At 38.1% G+C, this 18,271-nt stretch overlaps 1 protein-coding gene across 1 annotated transcript in view; it reads right to left on the reverse strand.

Moving 5' to 3' along the window:
- Nucleotides 1-18,271, reverse strand: part of pxb (putative Hedgehog signaling attenuator pxb) — a 110,370-nt gene that overhangs the window by 20,992 nt on the left and 71,107 nt on the right. The window contains exon 4 of the mRNA XM_018502031.1: nt 6-94. Within this exon, the coding sequence (XP_018357533.1) occupies nt 6-94 (89 nt within the window). The remainder of the gene's footprint in view (nt 1-5; nt 95-18,271) is intronic.

Consider the following 18,271-nt stretch of genomic DNA (forward strand, 5'->3'; position numbering starts at 1 on the left):
CTGGCCGTCTGGCAGCACGCGACCCCGTCCGGCGACCGCCGCCGCGCCCGCTGCGCTCTTACACGGCAGCAGGTTTTGCACTTTCCGCTTGTGCCTGCAACAGAAAAGAAACGACGATGTTAGACAACGATCCTATTAAACGATATAAAAGGATGTCTTATTAAAGAGTTAAAAGTTGTACAAGATTGGTCAAAATCACAATTCATCACGCCATTGTGACATTTATGTCCGTTTCTACCAATGTAGATTAACCTTAATCTCGGTTCAACTTAGTCTTCATTTTTTTCTAATTCTTAGAACTAGAGAAGGATAAAGAGCGAATTAAACCGAGATTAAACTTAATCTACGTTAGTAGAAATGGATATTAGTCATTCTAAATTTGAATTTTCTTCTTCTCAAAATAATAATGAATCTGTTTCTGCACGATTACGCTGGATAATGGATATAAATGAAATTTTACGTTTTATAAGAGGATAATGGAAGGAATTTTCTTTAGAATATCCTCTTCCTTTCGCATAACTCTTGCAAATTCATAGACACGTGTACATTAAATTCGGTCAGTCGGGACGATTCTGTGGATATGTTGCTTCTGGTTTCATTCGAAACACCATCTCGGAAAGCTTGCAGCAAATTCCTCAAGTTGGACGAGCGGAGGATGTTGATATTCTACTTTGCTCTCATCTCCCACTCTCCCATTTCTCTTCTCCCCGCCGTCGACCAGCCTCCGTCGACACACCAGATTAGTTGGGAGCTCGTTGCAATTGTTTGTACAGGCGGGCGCTTTGCTGTGGGCGCGCTCGAGAGCTTTCCTCGGTGTAAACTTTAATGAATCGGGCACTGCGTTTGCCTATCAGCGTCGTTTTATATGTATATAGGGTGTCCTGGGACCGTCGTAGTATCTTTTACCCTCTGATCATTTTACGACATTTATTGACGTTTTCATCAATAAAAATATTAAATTACTATAAAAATATTGAACTATCGGCAATTGTTGAATAATTGAGCAATTAGATAACGATAAAACTCATCACGAATTAACACGGAAAATTTTTTTTATAATCAGAAGATTAAATGAAAATAATGGTATTTTTACTTTTAAAAGGATTTTATTTTATGGTAATAAAAATTTAATTTAAATTTAATATTCGATATTAGAGAACAGGACATACGATAATTTCAAGATACCCGGTATATCTGCCAGTTCTTCGCTGCATTCATCATCTCCTACGCGAATTAACATATGCTCGACGAGCGCATAATAACGCGGTCATGATTGCTTCTTGGCCGGTATCTGCGCGATTGTGCAAATACACATCTGTAATACGCGCGTAAATTGGTCCATATTCTCACTTTGAATTAGCGTTGTATCTTGCGCGGAATGTGAATAATCTAATTCTGAATTATATTAAATCTAACATATGCAAATAGCCATATTTGCGCTGTTAAACCAGAACATAAACCATCGTGTCTTTTGAAATTCATCTCAAAAAGGTAGCGAAATAAATTTAAAAAATTAGAGAGCAGATAGTCGTGTTAAAGATGACATTTGAAAAATTTGAATTTTTCAATCTGATTGCACGCGCAGTTCTAGATTGTTTGTTTTTGTTCTTTATGACTGCACGACGTTTTCACCGCTACAATCGTTTCATTTTTGTATCAATATGCTCCGATATCAATAAATTTATTTTGAACCCGAATTCAGTCTTATCATTATTATAGGTAGTTCATCGTTCATCATAAAGTTTTTCGTTTGAGATAGACCTGGTGTAGTCATCGAGATGGACAGTTTTTTTTCGCGTATTTTAATATTTCGCACTGTAAGCATACTCTTTCTGGACACGATAAAAGAGATTTCAAGCGTGCGAGGGAAAAATGAAAAATATTATACTACTTCTTCGCGTAAATTCTATAATTCAGAGAAAACTGATGGTCTGCTGAGCGTTAACTGCGAAATTTCGCACGACGCAGAGCCTTGAAGGCGATACATGCGCATCGCTGACCTGTCCATCACAGTCACAGTCGTCTTCTCCACTAATCGCAGATCGCGCTAGCTAAAGCGTTTAAACTCGGTTCGTCCGACTGTGGGGATTCACTTATCCGAGAGAGGATTCGCGATATAAACGCCGACTCTGACGAGGGTCCCGAGAGTTCTGCCGACCGGAGATAATGATGCCGGAAACATACGGCCGCTGATCTCCGGCCGCTGGAATTCCTCCTTTTTAAAGGGATTTCTTCGTCAACGTACCGTTGGCGCCACATAGTCGTAAATCACGAGAGAAATTACGTGTAATTTATTTAATCCTATAAGTTCATCACGGAATACTGCGTTGAGCAATTAAAGAATATTAGTATCCCCCACTATAACTTTTGGAATACATCAGCAAGCTTTTTATATTATAATACTTTTTATATTTAATTTTATTAAGGAATTTTAAAACTCTTAAGAGATACATTAAGAACTGTAACAAAACAAATTATTTTTTTAAAAGATAAAGTGCTAACTTCACAGAAGTTAAACTTTAAACATTTTCAGATTTTCATAAACCAATAAATTAAATGTTCAATTTTCTCAGAAAAACAAAAAATTCACAAGAGCTCTGATAAATGAAAATATATTTTTTTTAAATAAAAATATATGTATATAATTTTGTGAAATATTTCTTTAGCAGTTAATTATGAGTTATGTTACTAACATTGTTTTATACAATAAAAATGTCCGTCATAAAATCATATTCTTACATTTGTTTTGTAAAACTTGGAAATTTTTTTACAATTTTCAAGTATTCTGTGGATATATACATTCACTGCTAAATAGGGAATTATGGAAATAAAATTTCTATTGCGATTTTTCTTTATAATTATATTTTCAAACGTATAGAAGATCTTCAGTTAGCGATCCTCCGTCTTGCATCTTTCAACGTACACACCGATGGTATCTGCCTATATATGTTCATGTATATTCAAAGACCAGGGCGTCGCTCGGCTCGCAAAGTAGTTTACCCTTCAAGTTTTAATTATCTAATTAACTCCGTCAGTTCGATAATATTTGCCCGTGTAATTAAACCACAAGCTAAGGTTAACAACTCCCACTGCACTTTCAGTAGTAGGTCGAGAAGTTGAGAAAAAGGAGAGATCCGCGTCTTTTAAATCGAAAGGGGAATGAAGAAAGAGAGAGGAACGATACGCGGGTGCGGATGAGAAAGCAGAAAAGATACGATGTAAATACTGATCTATTATCAGATCGCTGAATATGATTTCTGCTTCGTAACTGTACTCACGTATAAAGTTCCGACTTTAGGGGCATTGTGTAAATATTCGCGGACAATTTAAAAGTAGATTTATGTAGTATTACGTTTGCATACAAATGTGCACATTATTCGATAGCAGACGTGATACTTCTTAGAAATGGCGAAAATTTGATTTCTCGAAGCACTTGCTACACTTCACTAAATTCTCAAATCAGATATAAATCAAATTTAAGTGTTCCGTTGGAGCGGAACTGCACTCTTTTGGTTTTACTGTTTTACACCACTGTCGATATCGCATTTGCGTCTGCAACGTCAATTCTCTCCCCTGTGCTTCGTCATCGTAAAGATTTTTCATTACACTCACAACTGTTCGCTGCGCCCTATTCCATTTCCTAATAGATTTTATTTAGTCATGATGATACGGGGAACGGCAGTGGTTGTCGAAGTGCGACGAAGATTGAAGAAAAGCTCGGCTGGTGACGTAGGAAACGATTCAAGCCATGTTCACGCCCTTATCGATTTCCAAAAGTGCACCGAAGGAATTAAACTAATTTCTCGAATGAATTAAAGGCGGAAAAGAAATCCCGAGAAGAAAAATTGGAAGAAAGTTAAAGTTACTAACTTCATAAAAATATTACTTCTTCAGAGGTAATATTTTTCTTATTTAAAAAGGTTTCGAGAAAATTGTAAATGTTCGCATTCCTATAAGAAAGCTCTTTATATATATATATCTTTTGAATAACTCGTAGAAAAGATATCGTTTTTTTTTACTTCAATTTGCTTAACGTGCGACTGTACGATATGACGGGTTTCCGATGTAAAAGTGGCCTAAGTCTGCAAGATACGGGATAACGTAGACGGCGCGCGGCGCGTGCGATGCAGTAGTCCTCGGGATCTTCCTCGAGCGGGTGGAGTCGAGGGAGCACCAAAGTGAATTCACTCGATGCTAAGCGCTGAATAGGTCATTTAAGCCGAGCTTTTAACTTGGGCTAATTAACTACCATTCCCCATCCACGCTCTCCGTCGCTCGATCGTTCACTCTCTCTTACGCTTTCGTGACATTTCTCCCTCTTTCCTCTGACTTTTCCGGCTCGCACATATCTTCGTGTGGCAGATAGATAAGTGACGGTGCCGGTCATCCGAATGCGCTTTTGATACATCATTGGTGCGAGAATAATACGAGCGATAGAACGTCGATAATCAGTAAAAGTAAATAAAGTGTTAAATATGAACACAAGTTAACTTTATTAGTTACTGATCTTGAAATTATTTCATTCATTTTTATTATATTGATACATTGTTCTATTTTTGTGAAATATAACTATATTTTGTTAGGATTTATTTCTTATTCATTATTTTTATCATCTGCTTTTAATAATAGGTATCTATTTTAATTACATTTGTTATTCTTATATACGAGGGTAAATCAAATATAAATGGGAAATTTTTTTTATTATTTATTGAACGAAAATAAAAATATAAAGAAAACAAATTATTTTTCTACATAGCTCCCTGCTGCATTCATATATTTTTCCGCACGAATTCTTTTGGCATCATCCTCGAATCCTCCCAATTCTTTTAGCGGCCCAAACAAATGATAATGGCATTGAGACAAATCTTTCCATGCGATTATCATTTATTTGGGTCGTTGAAAGAAGAATTGTGCGCAATTAACTGCATACACAATCTACTACTTTTTATGAAAACGGGATCGCCAAACTCCCTATTCGCTGGCAAAAATGTATTAATGTAGCAGGGAACTATGTAGGAAAATAATTCGTTTTCTTTATATTTTTATTTTCGTTCAATAAATAATAAAAAAAATTCCTGTATATATTTGATTTACTCTCGTATTTGAGTACATGATTTTCTATAACAATAATTTGACATAAAAATTCAAAGGATAAGCTCTTAAATTTATTTTTCAACAGCGTCCAGGTACTTAATTGTTCCAAGAATAACTGCCTTCTTTATTATTCCGTAAATCTTTTATTATTCTCTGCTGCAAATACAGTGACTTTATAATCTTAAATCAGCAAGTTTAAGATTATGGCGGATTTGAGAACAGTGTGGGGATGTTTAGGAGCGGATTAGCGAGCTTTCGTATACCGGTGGGTCACATCCGATACTCATGTGTACGTGCACCAAAGGTTTGAGGCCGATCATAAAGCTAGAACCTGAAACACCTAGGATTTCGAAGTTTACTCGCCGTTCTCACGTGCGCGCACGCGCCCGAATCTCTCGTGAGTTCCTCGGAACTACAAATTTTGCATAACAATGCGCATTAGATATATCCGTCGTCTCAATAAACTTCCCATCCTCACTAACCGTGTTTTAAAAATGTTAGAGCTAACAGAGATAAATTTTTTCTACGTGAGGATTTCAAATAGTAGATCTGATAGAGATAAATTTTTTATACGTGACAACTTCAAATATTAGATATAATAGAGAAACATTTTTTATATGTAGAAACTTGAGATTTCTCTATCGAAGAACAGGAAAATATCGCCGCGACCTTTTTATTCTTTTATCGTTTCAAATTTATTCCCTGTCTCTCTTTCTTTTTGTCTCCCAGAATATCTTTGTTTAAAAATACGTATATTAGGGGCCATCCTCTTTGGGAAGAACCATGACTGTATCAGTTATATCGAATTTCTAAAAATAGAATGGAGAGTAAAAATGGATATGGATGTGAAGTTGGACGTAAATAGAGTTTGTAGCAATCGATAAGCCGTCTAGTTAATATCGAAGGTAAATGCTGTCGTCAAAAATATTCATTGTTGTTACCAAGAGTATCATCATTACGAGTATCATCGCGAAATCCGTTTGGTTCATTCATTTGATAGCTCGATGTAAAACCGAATTTATCTTGTATCTGTACGCAGGGAGAGGAATATTGTTTTGCTGCTATCGCGCCGTAGGGGCCGGCGCGGGCTTATCAGCGAGGTTTAGCATACAGCGAGCATTATTCCGGTTCGGTCATGCGAGCGACCGGTTATCAGTGACGGCCCCGTTGAGGTCCTCATCGATCCTTACCCGATCTCTGTAGCCCGGGGTAGCAGTCCTTTCGTGAACGAGCCCACTCCAAAACTCTACGACCACGTACGCGAGCTCCTATCTACAGGACGGGTTTATGGTTGCGAATAAAAAAAAAAAAGATTTATTCCAGCGATATGCGTGCGCGATGCTCAGGATATCCGAATCTCCGCGATGCGCAACACTTCCCATTTCCAATATCCGGGAACTAGAACTACAAAGCGCACCGTCTGCAAGCGATCTGTACGACTTTGAGGCACGTTCGCCGTTTTCTTATTTAACGCTTAAGAGTGCAGCATACCATGGTTGATGTGCTTTTGATACACGTGGATGTCTGCACCTCGCCGCGAAGCATTTTGATGCGTTACGAATGCACATCTCATACATATCATTCTTTGAATTTCGAAATGGAAGATAGATATCAGGAGATTCCTCTCTTGCTCCCTATTTCATTTTTCCTTTCTCTATTCGGTTTTTTTTTTATTATTTTCTTCCTGTCGTCGCGTTCGTTATTATGCAAATTGTGATTCGGTGGTAGAGAATGGTAACGAAAATTCGCCCGTAGAAAAACGCAAATCCGCGGGGCAAAGGTATGTCGAGTGGTTTTTAAGAACCGTCGAATCTGCGCGAGAGGAGCGTGTGCATGACGCGCGCTTAAAATATGCGGGTATTCGGGGCTGGTCGCATCCCTAGTCGATCGATGGCCTTGCACTGGCGACCGGCGTGAAACAGATGAGGAAGACCTTTATGGCCCACAATTTTTTCAGGGTAACGAGCATAAGGGTGCGATTGACGGCGGGTAGGTACTTGCCAGCCAAAGTGGTTTAACCTTCGCGGGAACAAGCTGGCTCAATAGAAGGTGCCGATGTTTTAGTTCACCACTACAATGGAATTGCGGCGTATTCCTTCGTCGGCACGTCGGTTATGTCCCAATAAAATAGGATCATCGTCTTATCGCTTCTTATATTTCCCGAAAGGCAGGCTTTTTAGTACGGTAATTATTTATACGAAGGACAGCTTTGATCGCCGGGTTTATTGTGCAATTTCTTTACGGGATGTAATAGTAAGAAGCTGTATAAATTGATAAAATAGAATAAAATACATGTTTCATTCGTCTACACAAAGAATCTGAATAGTTGTATAGGAAAAAAAAATGCAATCTCATGTTATCCATAAATTTGCTGTAGGTAAAGCAAAAATGTCAAAACGCGCAGCATCGAGTAATCAATAAAAAAACTGTTATTTATATATTTTCTTAGAACGTGTAGAAAAAAGAAAATATGTTACTGTGCACGGAAAATGGTGAAGAATAAATATCCGAAGAAAAAATATTTTGGTGCATATGCGAATTTCGCACACGCCTCAATGCTTTCAGTAGCATCACAACAAATTCTAGATATGTGCATGGTCGAAATGTCGCCGACAAGTTTACGCTAGATATCCACGAGCAAGCAGTGCGTTGGCCACCAATAACATGCGGTTACGTCCGCAAATTTGCACTGTCCGGACGCGAGGCCGCCAGAAAAACCGCCGCGGTCGAGCCGAGCTTCGGATCGTCCACTAACAATATAATTAATACGCTATCCATTGCCTAATCTGTCGCGACTCGATTGCGCAACGTTAACCGAACGCCAACCAGAAAGCTCTCGCTCTGCAATTGGAATAGTAACAATTCAGCAGAGAGAACAATGTGTAGATAATTTAAACTAAACCATGAAAACGCAAATTTAGCGAAACATATGGTTGGATAGGAAGAAGAAAAAATTAATATTTTTTTTCCGATTTTAACAAAAAATATTAATATGTTTTTGCGAAGCTTTGAATGTAATTAAATTCTGTAGATTATGCCGCACGAATAAAATGTCACGTAAAATATCAATAAATTTTCCCAGTGAAAGGTATGGGCGTTTATCGAAATCATTTATCGGGACGGAAACAAAGGCGAGAATTTCATGAATTTTATTTACATAAGCAAGTTTAAACAATTTCGAGATTTCGCATTAACGGCGCGTGAATCTGGAACTACTGTGGCGATGTAGTTTCGGTTCATCCAGAATTTCCATTTGCCAGGATGGTTCTCTAGAAGACGTTAACAGCTATCCTGTATGATACGTAAGTTATGCTCTATAAAGCTGGCAATCTCGAGTTGGAAATCCGACAAACATGTAACGCGGCATTAGCGCGCGCGACGGTAATTTACAAAACTCCTTCATTTCTGCATTTGCCTCTTTAAGCGACGGCATATTAAAAATAGGGATATAAAGAACGTGTTTCACACACACACACACACACACACACACACACACACACACACACGAGAGGGGAAAGATTTTATATATTAAAAATGATAAAAAATATTTAAAATAAATTCTCATAAAAAAACTTATTAACATTATTTCTGAAAAGTCAAAATATTATCAAAAAATGTAAATTGTGGAAAATTTGAATAGTAATTACAAGAGAACTCTTTTAGGGATTTAATCTCTAATTTTGAAGATCATCCTTCGAAAATTTCCTAGATTCGCTTTTGTAAGTGCCCGGAGGCAACTTCCCTCATGGAAACTCTGGGGAAACAACCCGGAAGAACGAAAATGGCAGAGACGGGGAAGGTTAATGAGCAAATATAATTATGGGTTACGAAATACTGGGCTAGCGGGACAGGGATCACAGGTCCAAACGAGTTCCGAAGCTGTTCCGAAGTTCTTAAGGAGCCGCATGAGTCCGCCTTTCCTCGCGCCCTTCTCTGATGTTCTCTTTCATTTTCTAAACTGGTTGCGGCATGAAAATGAGGCTTGATATTTGACGCACAACACGAAAATCCTCCAAAGTTGATATCTCAGTTATGGGGAAAAGAAGAGAGAAGTAATGGGAATGTAGAGAGAGAGAGAGAGAGAGGGGGGGGGGGGGGGGCTGATAAAAGTTTGAAGAAAGGAAAACTAATCTAGTGATTGTTTATACACGCGCGGAAAGAGCGGGGATGGAGAATGGCGACGCCCCTTGATTGAAACACCGCGGACATTTAAATTGTGGAAGTTTACGAATAAATTTGTATGCTAAGGTCGAGGAGAGGCACGGACGCCTTTTTTGGGAAGAGCTGGGAGGGTGAGATTTGCCTAATGAGCGAACATTCACAAGGGAAAGCAAGCAAACTCTCGCAGGGAGCTTTTCAGAGTATAAGGGAGTCTTTTGTTTCTTGTTTGTTAGTGTTTTTCGGACATTGATGCTTGTTGTTAAATTGTTAAATAGTAAATTAGAGAGAGGGTTAAAGGGGATCGCGCCAAGACACCTATTTAAGGATGAATTAAGTCTCGAAAAACAGTTTTATGCAAACTTATATGCCTGTTAATCAGTGACGTAATGTTCTTTTACTGTGTGTGTGTGTGTGTGTGTGTGTGGGGTGTGTGTGAAATAAAATTACCAACAAATAAAATCTTCACCTAAAATTGTTCTTTATCTAAATCTGCTCTTTACTTAAAATCTCTGTTTTATCTGTTATATCGTTTTTATCTCTTTTATCTTTTTTTTCTTTGAAAACTTAAAATATAGCTATATATTGTAAGACAAATATATAAAAATACATGAACAAGTGTAAAAATCATCCGATTTATTATATCTCCTTTATAAAAGATATGAGTTTTAAAATTTTTTGAGAAATTTTATGTTCTCGTTTAGTGTATAATAGTGTTAGGAGTATCCGTGTTTGGATCTTGTGGAAGCCCAACGGATTGTCGTTGATGGAACACGTTTCGCTGCATAATCATGTGTAACTAATCCCATTCGCAATATTGAGAGATGGCGGATCAAGGACCGTCTGTAGCACAGAGCAAGAGGAGGAGAAGAGAACGGAGGTGACTGTTAAATGCAAGTACCAGCAGAACAGTATAGAGGGTTAGTAAGTGAAACGGGATGTGATTAACCGTTTGGCTATCCAGCAGGATCTTTGTGGCGAGAACTAGAGAGAGAGGGAGAGAGAGAAACATCCAAACATGAGGAAGGTTGCATGTCGTAATGACTTCAAAGATGGTTGGAGAAGGCGAACGCGTCCTCATAGTTTCGTCATGTCTCACGATAAGATTCGCAACATTCGGGTAAGTGCATTGTACTTTGGCGAACATATAGATGAAAAGGCGTCCAGGCTCTCTCCTTTGATGCCGAGCATTAATGTCGTTCTAATGGGTCGCCGTCGGTTTTCCTCGAGATCGTTACCCCGACGAAGATACCTTGTATGTACCGATCGATCGATCTCACACTATTCCTCCATCTTGGAACGCTATATGAGTCCATAATGATGGCATTGAACAAACTTGTATTTTCCAATGGAGCGAGGGGAAATAATTACGCTCGTCGGAATATAAAGTTTTATTGGTACCTCGGAGGTAGAACGATCAATTTGCCTGAACGTAAAGTACAGGACGTGCAATAAAGCACGCACGAAGCATAACATATTTTCGTATGATCTTAGATTTCAGAATAATATTATCTTTTCGTTATAAGAAGGTAATTATGCAATAAAATTCAATTTGGTTTGCTTACCAGATAACATGATATAAGAAGAATCATGTTTATCTTAACTCTACGGTACATAAGTGACATTTAAATTAATTTCTGTTTAATATATAATAAGAAATATCAATTGAAATATTAGTCGATAATGTTTTAACGTACGTGCACAAAAGTGTTTACTATTCGGTAAATAACAAACACGTCCCGTTCTAATTAATTAGAAATTTTATTTATTGGCATTATGTTGCGCTCTTTGCATGTAAAGGATGTCGGTCATAGAATCTGAAAGCGAGTTCGCATTTTAAAAGTGTCATACTGGCGTCCTAGCCAGACTTTAATCTAGTTCGAACGTGACTGTCACTCGTCAAATTCGAATTCCGAACTTGATTTTGTCGCCTATTCATGCATCGCCTTTCTCCTGTCTCTCTCTCTCTCTTTCTCGTCGCATCTGCTCATCATCGCTGAATATTCAGAAGCCGTTCATTCGATAGATGGTTTAACTCAGTGATAAGGGAATAAAAGTGCAGGGAAGAAGGGGAGAGTGGAAGAAGAGAGGGGAAACGAATATTATGCCTGGAAACGCGAGGAAATTAGCTCTCGCCCAAGTTTTAATATCCGTTTTATTTTATTTCGCGTGGCCGGTCGGATCAGCGGCAGCAAATCCCGTGTCTCGCATCGGGACCGCTTCTCGTGTGCCGCTCAACAAAAGATCGCGGGGGTGGATGGGATGAAGCCGGAGGAGCGCGATTGAGCAGCCAATTTCCTAAGCAAGGATTATGTTCTACGCGCGGGAAATTAAATTTTCGTACTCCACGCGCGCGGCGCGAATTCATTTATCGCATGGACCGATCAAACTAAGCGAATCCGCGATATCGTCACCATCGATATGTCTTTCAACGGCGAATTCTTCGTCTAATTAAAATCGATTTTTTCGTAAAGCTTAATTGTAATCTGTTTTTTTTTTCTTAAAGTTAAACATACGTCTCAAAAATAGCTTTGATTCGTGTAAAACTCTATGAATGACATCAACACTTGTTATCAGATTATATTATAAGGATTATATTAAATAATCCTTATAAAATATCAGATTATATTAAAAGGATTAAGACACAGAAAGATCGTCGATAATGACGAAAGTCATCTTAAATGCGAAAAGTTAATAAACGTGACATTTCACGATAGATGGTGATTCATCGGTGTCGCCATATAGATCGTAAGGGCGATTTAGAGGTTCAATAAGGGAGAGCAATCGGTCCCCGAGTGATGGTCTTTCCCCGTCATTAGTTCGCCCTGGTTTGCCATGCTCCGGATGATAATGTTTTGAGAAAATGAGGTCAGTGGAGTCCACGTTATTGCTACGTGAGGGTGTAATTAAACGACGACGGTGATTAAGAGCCTCGTGAACCGTCAGCCGTCACTTTGCGTCTTAATTTATTTGAATTCTGGCATTAATGCTCACGTGGCTTTCGTGAGAAAATATTCGCGTTTAAACATCGAGCTCTGTGTAACAAGCAGAACGTTTACTGAATGGAAAACAAAAGAGATGAGGTAAAACGTTAATTGTTTGCTTTTCTGTCCGTGAGAATACAATATTCGCATTTTCGGAATATAATAAAGTTAAATATTGCCAGCGAAAAATTAATAAAATTACCATGATAAAGTGAATAAAATAAAAGAATAATCCACGCGTATCGAGATATGATAACTTTATATATTAACTGATCTACAAAGAAAGATATCAGAAATTATAAGATTTCAATTATCATTTTTATTAAAATTATTTTATTATTGTGAAGAATCGCAATGTTCGATGTTCTTTTAATACCATATTCTATTTTAATCCGCAACTCGCTCTCAAATTAAGCATCTCGCTCGCTACATAGAATTTGATGTACGTGAGAAACTCGCGCAACCGATTCCTTGTAACTACTTGTAACGAATTAATCCTATGTCGGGCGCTAAGTTCACTGAAACAATCTAATGCAATCGCAGCTTACGTTCGCTCAAATGTAAGCTCCGATTGCATTAGATTATTCTGAACACGGACAAGCAATTTTCATTTTCCGCAGCCTATGAAGGGAGATATAAGATGTGAAGAACGCGAGAGAGAGAGAGAGAGAGAGAGAGAGAGAGAGAGAGAGAATCGGTGAACAAGGCATTAGACGAAATCCTATTGGCCTGATTATGGAGAAATTCGAGCCTTCTTCAATGCATGTAGTTAGCATAATTTCGTTTATAAAACTCAAGCGCTATGGTGCATCTGTCGTTCTCTTGCGTTTTTTCTCGCCTCTTTTTTAATTCCGCGGTTCCTCGTTATTTTAAACGAGCGCACGTCGCGCAAGTGGGAATATGCTTTCACATTTGCGGCACGCGGCGGATTTATTTGCTATTGCAAATGTGCATATGAGAAATTGTGTCTTTCTTTTAATTGTATTTTGTAATTAATCGTATTAGAAACGCATTGCAATTAATTAAAAGAACGTTTTAATAACACAACTCTTCTATTTCTTCCTTTTTTCTGCATTTTTATCCTTTCATATGTAACATTGTTTCACAATATTTTACAGTTTCCACGAGATATCAAGTTACAATGAGAATTTATGCATAAATAAATAAAAGTTATAAGTACGTCAATTTCTGAATATTAATAATGAAACGTGAATAACGACTGGCAACTATTCGCACTTTTTACAGTTTTCTCGTTATTACTCTGTCTATCTTTCTGGAGAACCGGCCTCAATGACTCTCGAAGCCTTTCATATCAATCTGTCAGACCATGGAATAACCCCAAAAAGAGCCAACAGTGCATAATAACCTAGAAATGGCGAAACAATACATTACAGAGGAGCATTATTGTAATAAGGAAGAGAGGAAAAGAGAAGGAGAGAGAAATAGAAAGAGACTCCAAAACAATTCTCTTCGAGATGGAATCTATCCGAGATTCCGGAAGATGCTCCACTTCATGCCGTCCTGATAGAACGCATTGTGTCCAGTTCGGAGAGGAGAATATGGGAAAGGGGTCGCAAAGGAGGAGAGTCTTGAACACAGGATTGCGCCAATAATTTGCGAAATGCAGTCTAATACGCAGGTAGCGAATTCGTGGCCGTCAGGTGCACAACACATATATATACTCTCTCTCTCTCTCTCTCTATCAGGAATGTTCATCCCCGCCGGTTCTCCAACGCAGCCCTTCAACTTGGTTGCGTACCCGGAGTGTGTGGTCGGCATACCCGACGTAACATGGTAACATAACTGGCGCGCAACGTTACATTAGCCCGCATGTATACCGATTAATCGACCCGCGTGCCGCTGTGCGTACGCTCGGGTATTGTGTGTGTATATTCGCACGTGCGCGCGCGATCTCGTTGTAGAAGCTGCCAGAGTTGATTCGAGGAGTTGGCGTGTACCGCGACAGTCAAATTTCGAGGAAATGCCAAGTGTGTTTTTAGAGAAAATTTATAATCGCTGATGTTATCGGCGTTTATAATCTCTCGATTTAATCGAGAATTAAATTTCTAGGTACAGCTGTTAATTTCATATCAGTATAGCCAAACCAAAATTAAGAGATCTTTGGAACAAAGTATCTTTTAAATTTTAAAGGAAAAGCGCTTACGAGATCTCATTAAATTACGTCGTACTTTATTTTATCTCGTTGCATTTTGACATAGAATTATTTCCAGTTTGTATGAGTACTTTAACATGAACGTTACGAGCTGGCTAGGGTTATTAATGCACATAGGTGCATCAAGCCGTCAGTACACGACCGTGCAGTGCGATAGCGCGTGTTCGTGTACAAGTAATATGGAAACGTGAGTATGGAGACGCACAGGAATCTCTTAGTGCGTGTGTGTTACCCACATATACGCATGTATTGCGGTATTCAGGTACTCAGTGCTATGTAGGTACAGGTAAACGGTGACGCATTGCGCCGCGTGTCCACGTACGGCGCGTGTTAGTTGGCGAACCGACGTCAGTGCATAGTTGCTTGTACGAATATCACGAATCTGACGACGGTACGTAGGCAGGAAGGAAGCGTTAGAGAGAGAGAGGCGGGGACCACAGGGCGCCAAGGGTTCGTGGCATTTATGGGGATACATGTGTGAGGACAATAACGATGACGTAATTATGGACGGTTAGGGTAATAACACTGTCTGCGAGAGTACAATGGAATGCGACTGCGATAACGGTCGCATTTCGTGCGATACGCACATCTCTGGAACAGGGTTTCTCAATTTCCTCTCCGACGTGATTCTAATTATGTAGGTTTGTCTGACGTTAATCTGGGCATATATGTCAAAATATAGAGTGTCGTGTTAAGGGTATTTTACAATGTAAGTCACTCACACACAAGCATATCCAACGCTGTCGACAACGTTGTAACAACGTTGCATATACCTGCAATTGTTGACATAACCTCTAAAAGTGAATCAGTGGCTTTAGTGCTACATGATTGATGTAATCATTAGCGAATATTTTTCAGTAATAATACTCTCACTTTTCAAACTGAAGAAATCATAACCTCTAAAAGTAAATCAGTCTATTATTGTCGATAAATGGTAAATATTCGTTAATGTTTACATCAATTACAAGTGTAGCACTGGAAATATTAAGAATAAGAATAAAAATTAGGATTTTAACTTATCAGAAATCATGTATTATTTCCGTTGTAATCAGTTTCTGATAGAAATTTGAAATTTTAATACTTATTCCTATTTCTAATATTTGTTCCATTGCGTAGACTCTAACAGACTTGAAAGAATACGCTACTGTGTGGGTGTGGTTCCCTTTCTTAAATTTGACCAATAGGACAACAGTAGAAAGAGAGTTTCGTATACCTACATATCTACTTCCCTCTTTCTAGGTCCGCCAAGATGAAAGATAAAAGAAAATTCGCCATACGTTCCATCCAGTACTATTGTATATGTCGACGCTTGTACTCGACGCATCGTAGAATAACTCTTAAAGTTTCGACATCTGCGGATTCGACGGTACAGTTTAAGCTTATGCAAAATTAAAAATTTTACGATCGAAAGTGTGAAGATTTAAAACTACAAAGCTTTTTTCAAGTTTCAAGAATTTTAAAATCCGAGAACTCTTGAAAGTATTAAAATTGAAATACCTTTGGATCGAAACGATTCAAAGACGTTTGTGGAGTGCAAAGAATAGAAAATGCAAGGATCTGAAAGTCCTATCTAATCCGAAGAATCAGAGAAATTCTTTGAAGATTTAAAGGTACAAAAATCTAAAAAAGCGCTTGACCGTAAGCATTCTGAGGCTCTTGAACTTTAATAGTTCAAAGGTATAAAGATTTGAAAGTACAAAAAGTAAGAAATAAATGAGTGATTGTTATTTGTCATTATGAGTCTATTTAACTATCCTTGGTGCCCAATTCTGCATAAATGAGAAACACTGTAACGCACCCTCTCGCACCATCCACCTCCTGCAGGATTCCCTTTATTATTCTCCTCTTAGGTCGCGTCCGTGAGTATATCACTGCTGAAACGACGGCGGGACAGTTGGCATATTCAACGTTCGCCAAAACCGGTGGCATAGCCGACATGCATGCTGCATCACGTCGGGACACAGCCGGATGCGAATTGGTGCATCTCGTGAAAGACGCACCGTGCGTCTATTCCGCGTTGCAATGCAGCAGCCTCGTACTTTCGTAATTGAATCGAACCGATCACGAACGATGGTGTGTTGGGCTCTCGCTCGATCCTCTTCATTGCGAGATTAGAATCATCATACGTTCGCCTACGTGTGTGTGCGCGTGTATTTTTGTGTGTGAAAATGTATGGAGAGAATGATTTTGCTGTAGTATTTAAAAATTTAGCTAAATACAAATCTGAAAATAATTTTGTTGCATTATCGAAAAAATTATGTAGGACACGCAATGGATTACTGGAATGTTAAAACGTTTCGCAGTATTGCTCATCATGTTTGAATTTCCTACATAGTTATTTTAATACAGTCGAACCTCTATAAAAGTAACTTATCGGGACCGATCGACCTCCGTAAAAATAAACAAATGCGCATGCGCGAGCATATGTGTTCAATTACTATATGGGAAGTTAAGACATGACTTTTACGGAGATTAAAACAAAAACGGAGGTTAACTTTACGGAGGTTCGACTGTAGTTCAACAAAAATATTTTAAGATCTCTAGCTGCCTAAATTTTTAGATACTTCAGCAAAATCGTTTTTTTTTTTTATAAGAACGAATAAGAGAGAGGAAGGATATTTACATTATTTATTCATCATATTTCTGTACTTTCGGAGACAAATGTTGTTTTTATTCTCAACTTTTTAGCATGACGCTCATAACGAAAAGATGCTCGAGATTGAAAAATCATGCTTGGATGATCTTATTCATGCGACTAAGCGAGCGATGTTTATTAGATTTAAAGATATATCGAACGAACGTTTTCCAGATTAAACGAATATCTCGACTAACCATTTATAAGTATGCAGATATTTATTTTATACGTGAAGGATTTTTTTTAATCGAAGAATACGCGCGACAATACGGCTTGTTAAAAGTTAGATTTCATCGATCTGGGTAAAAAGAACTTCTCGGATGAAAAAGCTCGAGGATCATTCATTTAGCGGAATAAAGTCTGCGCGTGCGGAGCTGCCCCGGACCGGAGGATCGATTAGTATTCATATTATGCGCGAGATCTTCGTAAAGGAGCTTAAGTCTCGCGCAAATTGAAGAACGTATCTACCAGCCACTTATATTCTGTATCTCATTAAACTCGTAAGCTGCGATCATCCACATCGGTCTGACGAGTCTCACGTAAGCTCGCGAGTCGGAATATCATTAAAAACTCGCAAGCTTAGCAACTCTGTAAAACTCGAAAATTCGAAGGATCAACGATTCGAAGAGTTCGCTTCGCTCGACACTTCAGAGAGTTTCTTGGTGGCGAGGAGAGAGAATTCACGTTAAAAAAACGTAAAAGTTTCTAAGTATGAATGATCGAAAGCTCGCAATTTGTTTACACGTCATCGTGTCACATCAAGTCGCATCACGGAAAGTGTCATCGGAAGATTCCGTCAATGCCTGCAAAGGACTTGTAGCATTGTTACATTGTTAAATTAATTTATAATATCAAATTATACGCAATTTAAGTTATTTTTAATCATATCTATATAGGTCGTCATTGCTCCTATTCAACATGTATTAATTTTTATTAATAATAATCATTTTAATTAATTTAAAAATAAAATTAAAGAATTTAATTCGAGAAAATGCATTAAATTTGACTGAAATTTAGTTTATTATTTACTAAGTGTATATACATTAACATGAACGTTATTTACTTTGAAATTAACCACAGAAATTAATTAATTTACATTTTGACACATATGAAAGTGAAAACTAACAAAATGTTATTTAACTGAAAAGGATAATTTATTATCATTGCTGCTTTGATATTTAATAGTGTATGTGTTCTCGAAAACGACGTTCTCTCTCTCACTCTCTC

This window comes from Trachymyrmex cornetzi, unplaced genomic scaffold (assembly GCF_001594075.2).
Source record: "Trachymyrmex cornetzi isolate Tcor2-1 unplaced genomic scaffold, Tcor1.1 scaffold147, whole genome shotgun sequence".
NCBI lineage: Eukaryota > Metazoa > Arthropoda > Insecta > Hymenoptera > Formicidae > Trachymyrmex > Trachymyrmex cornetzi.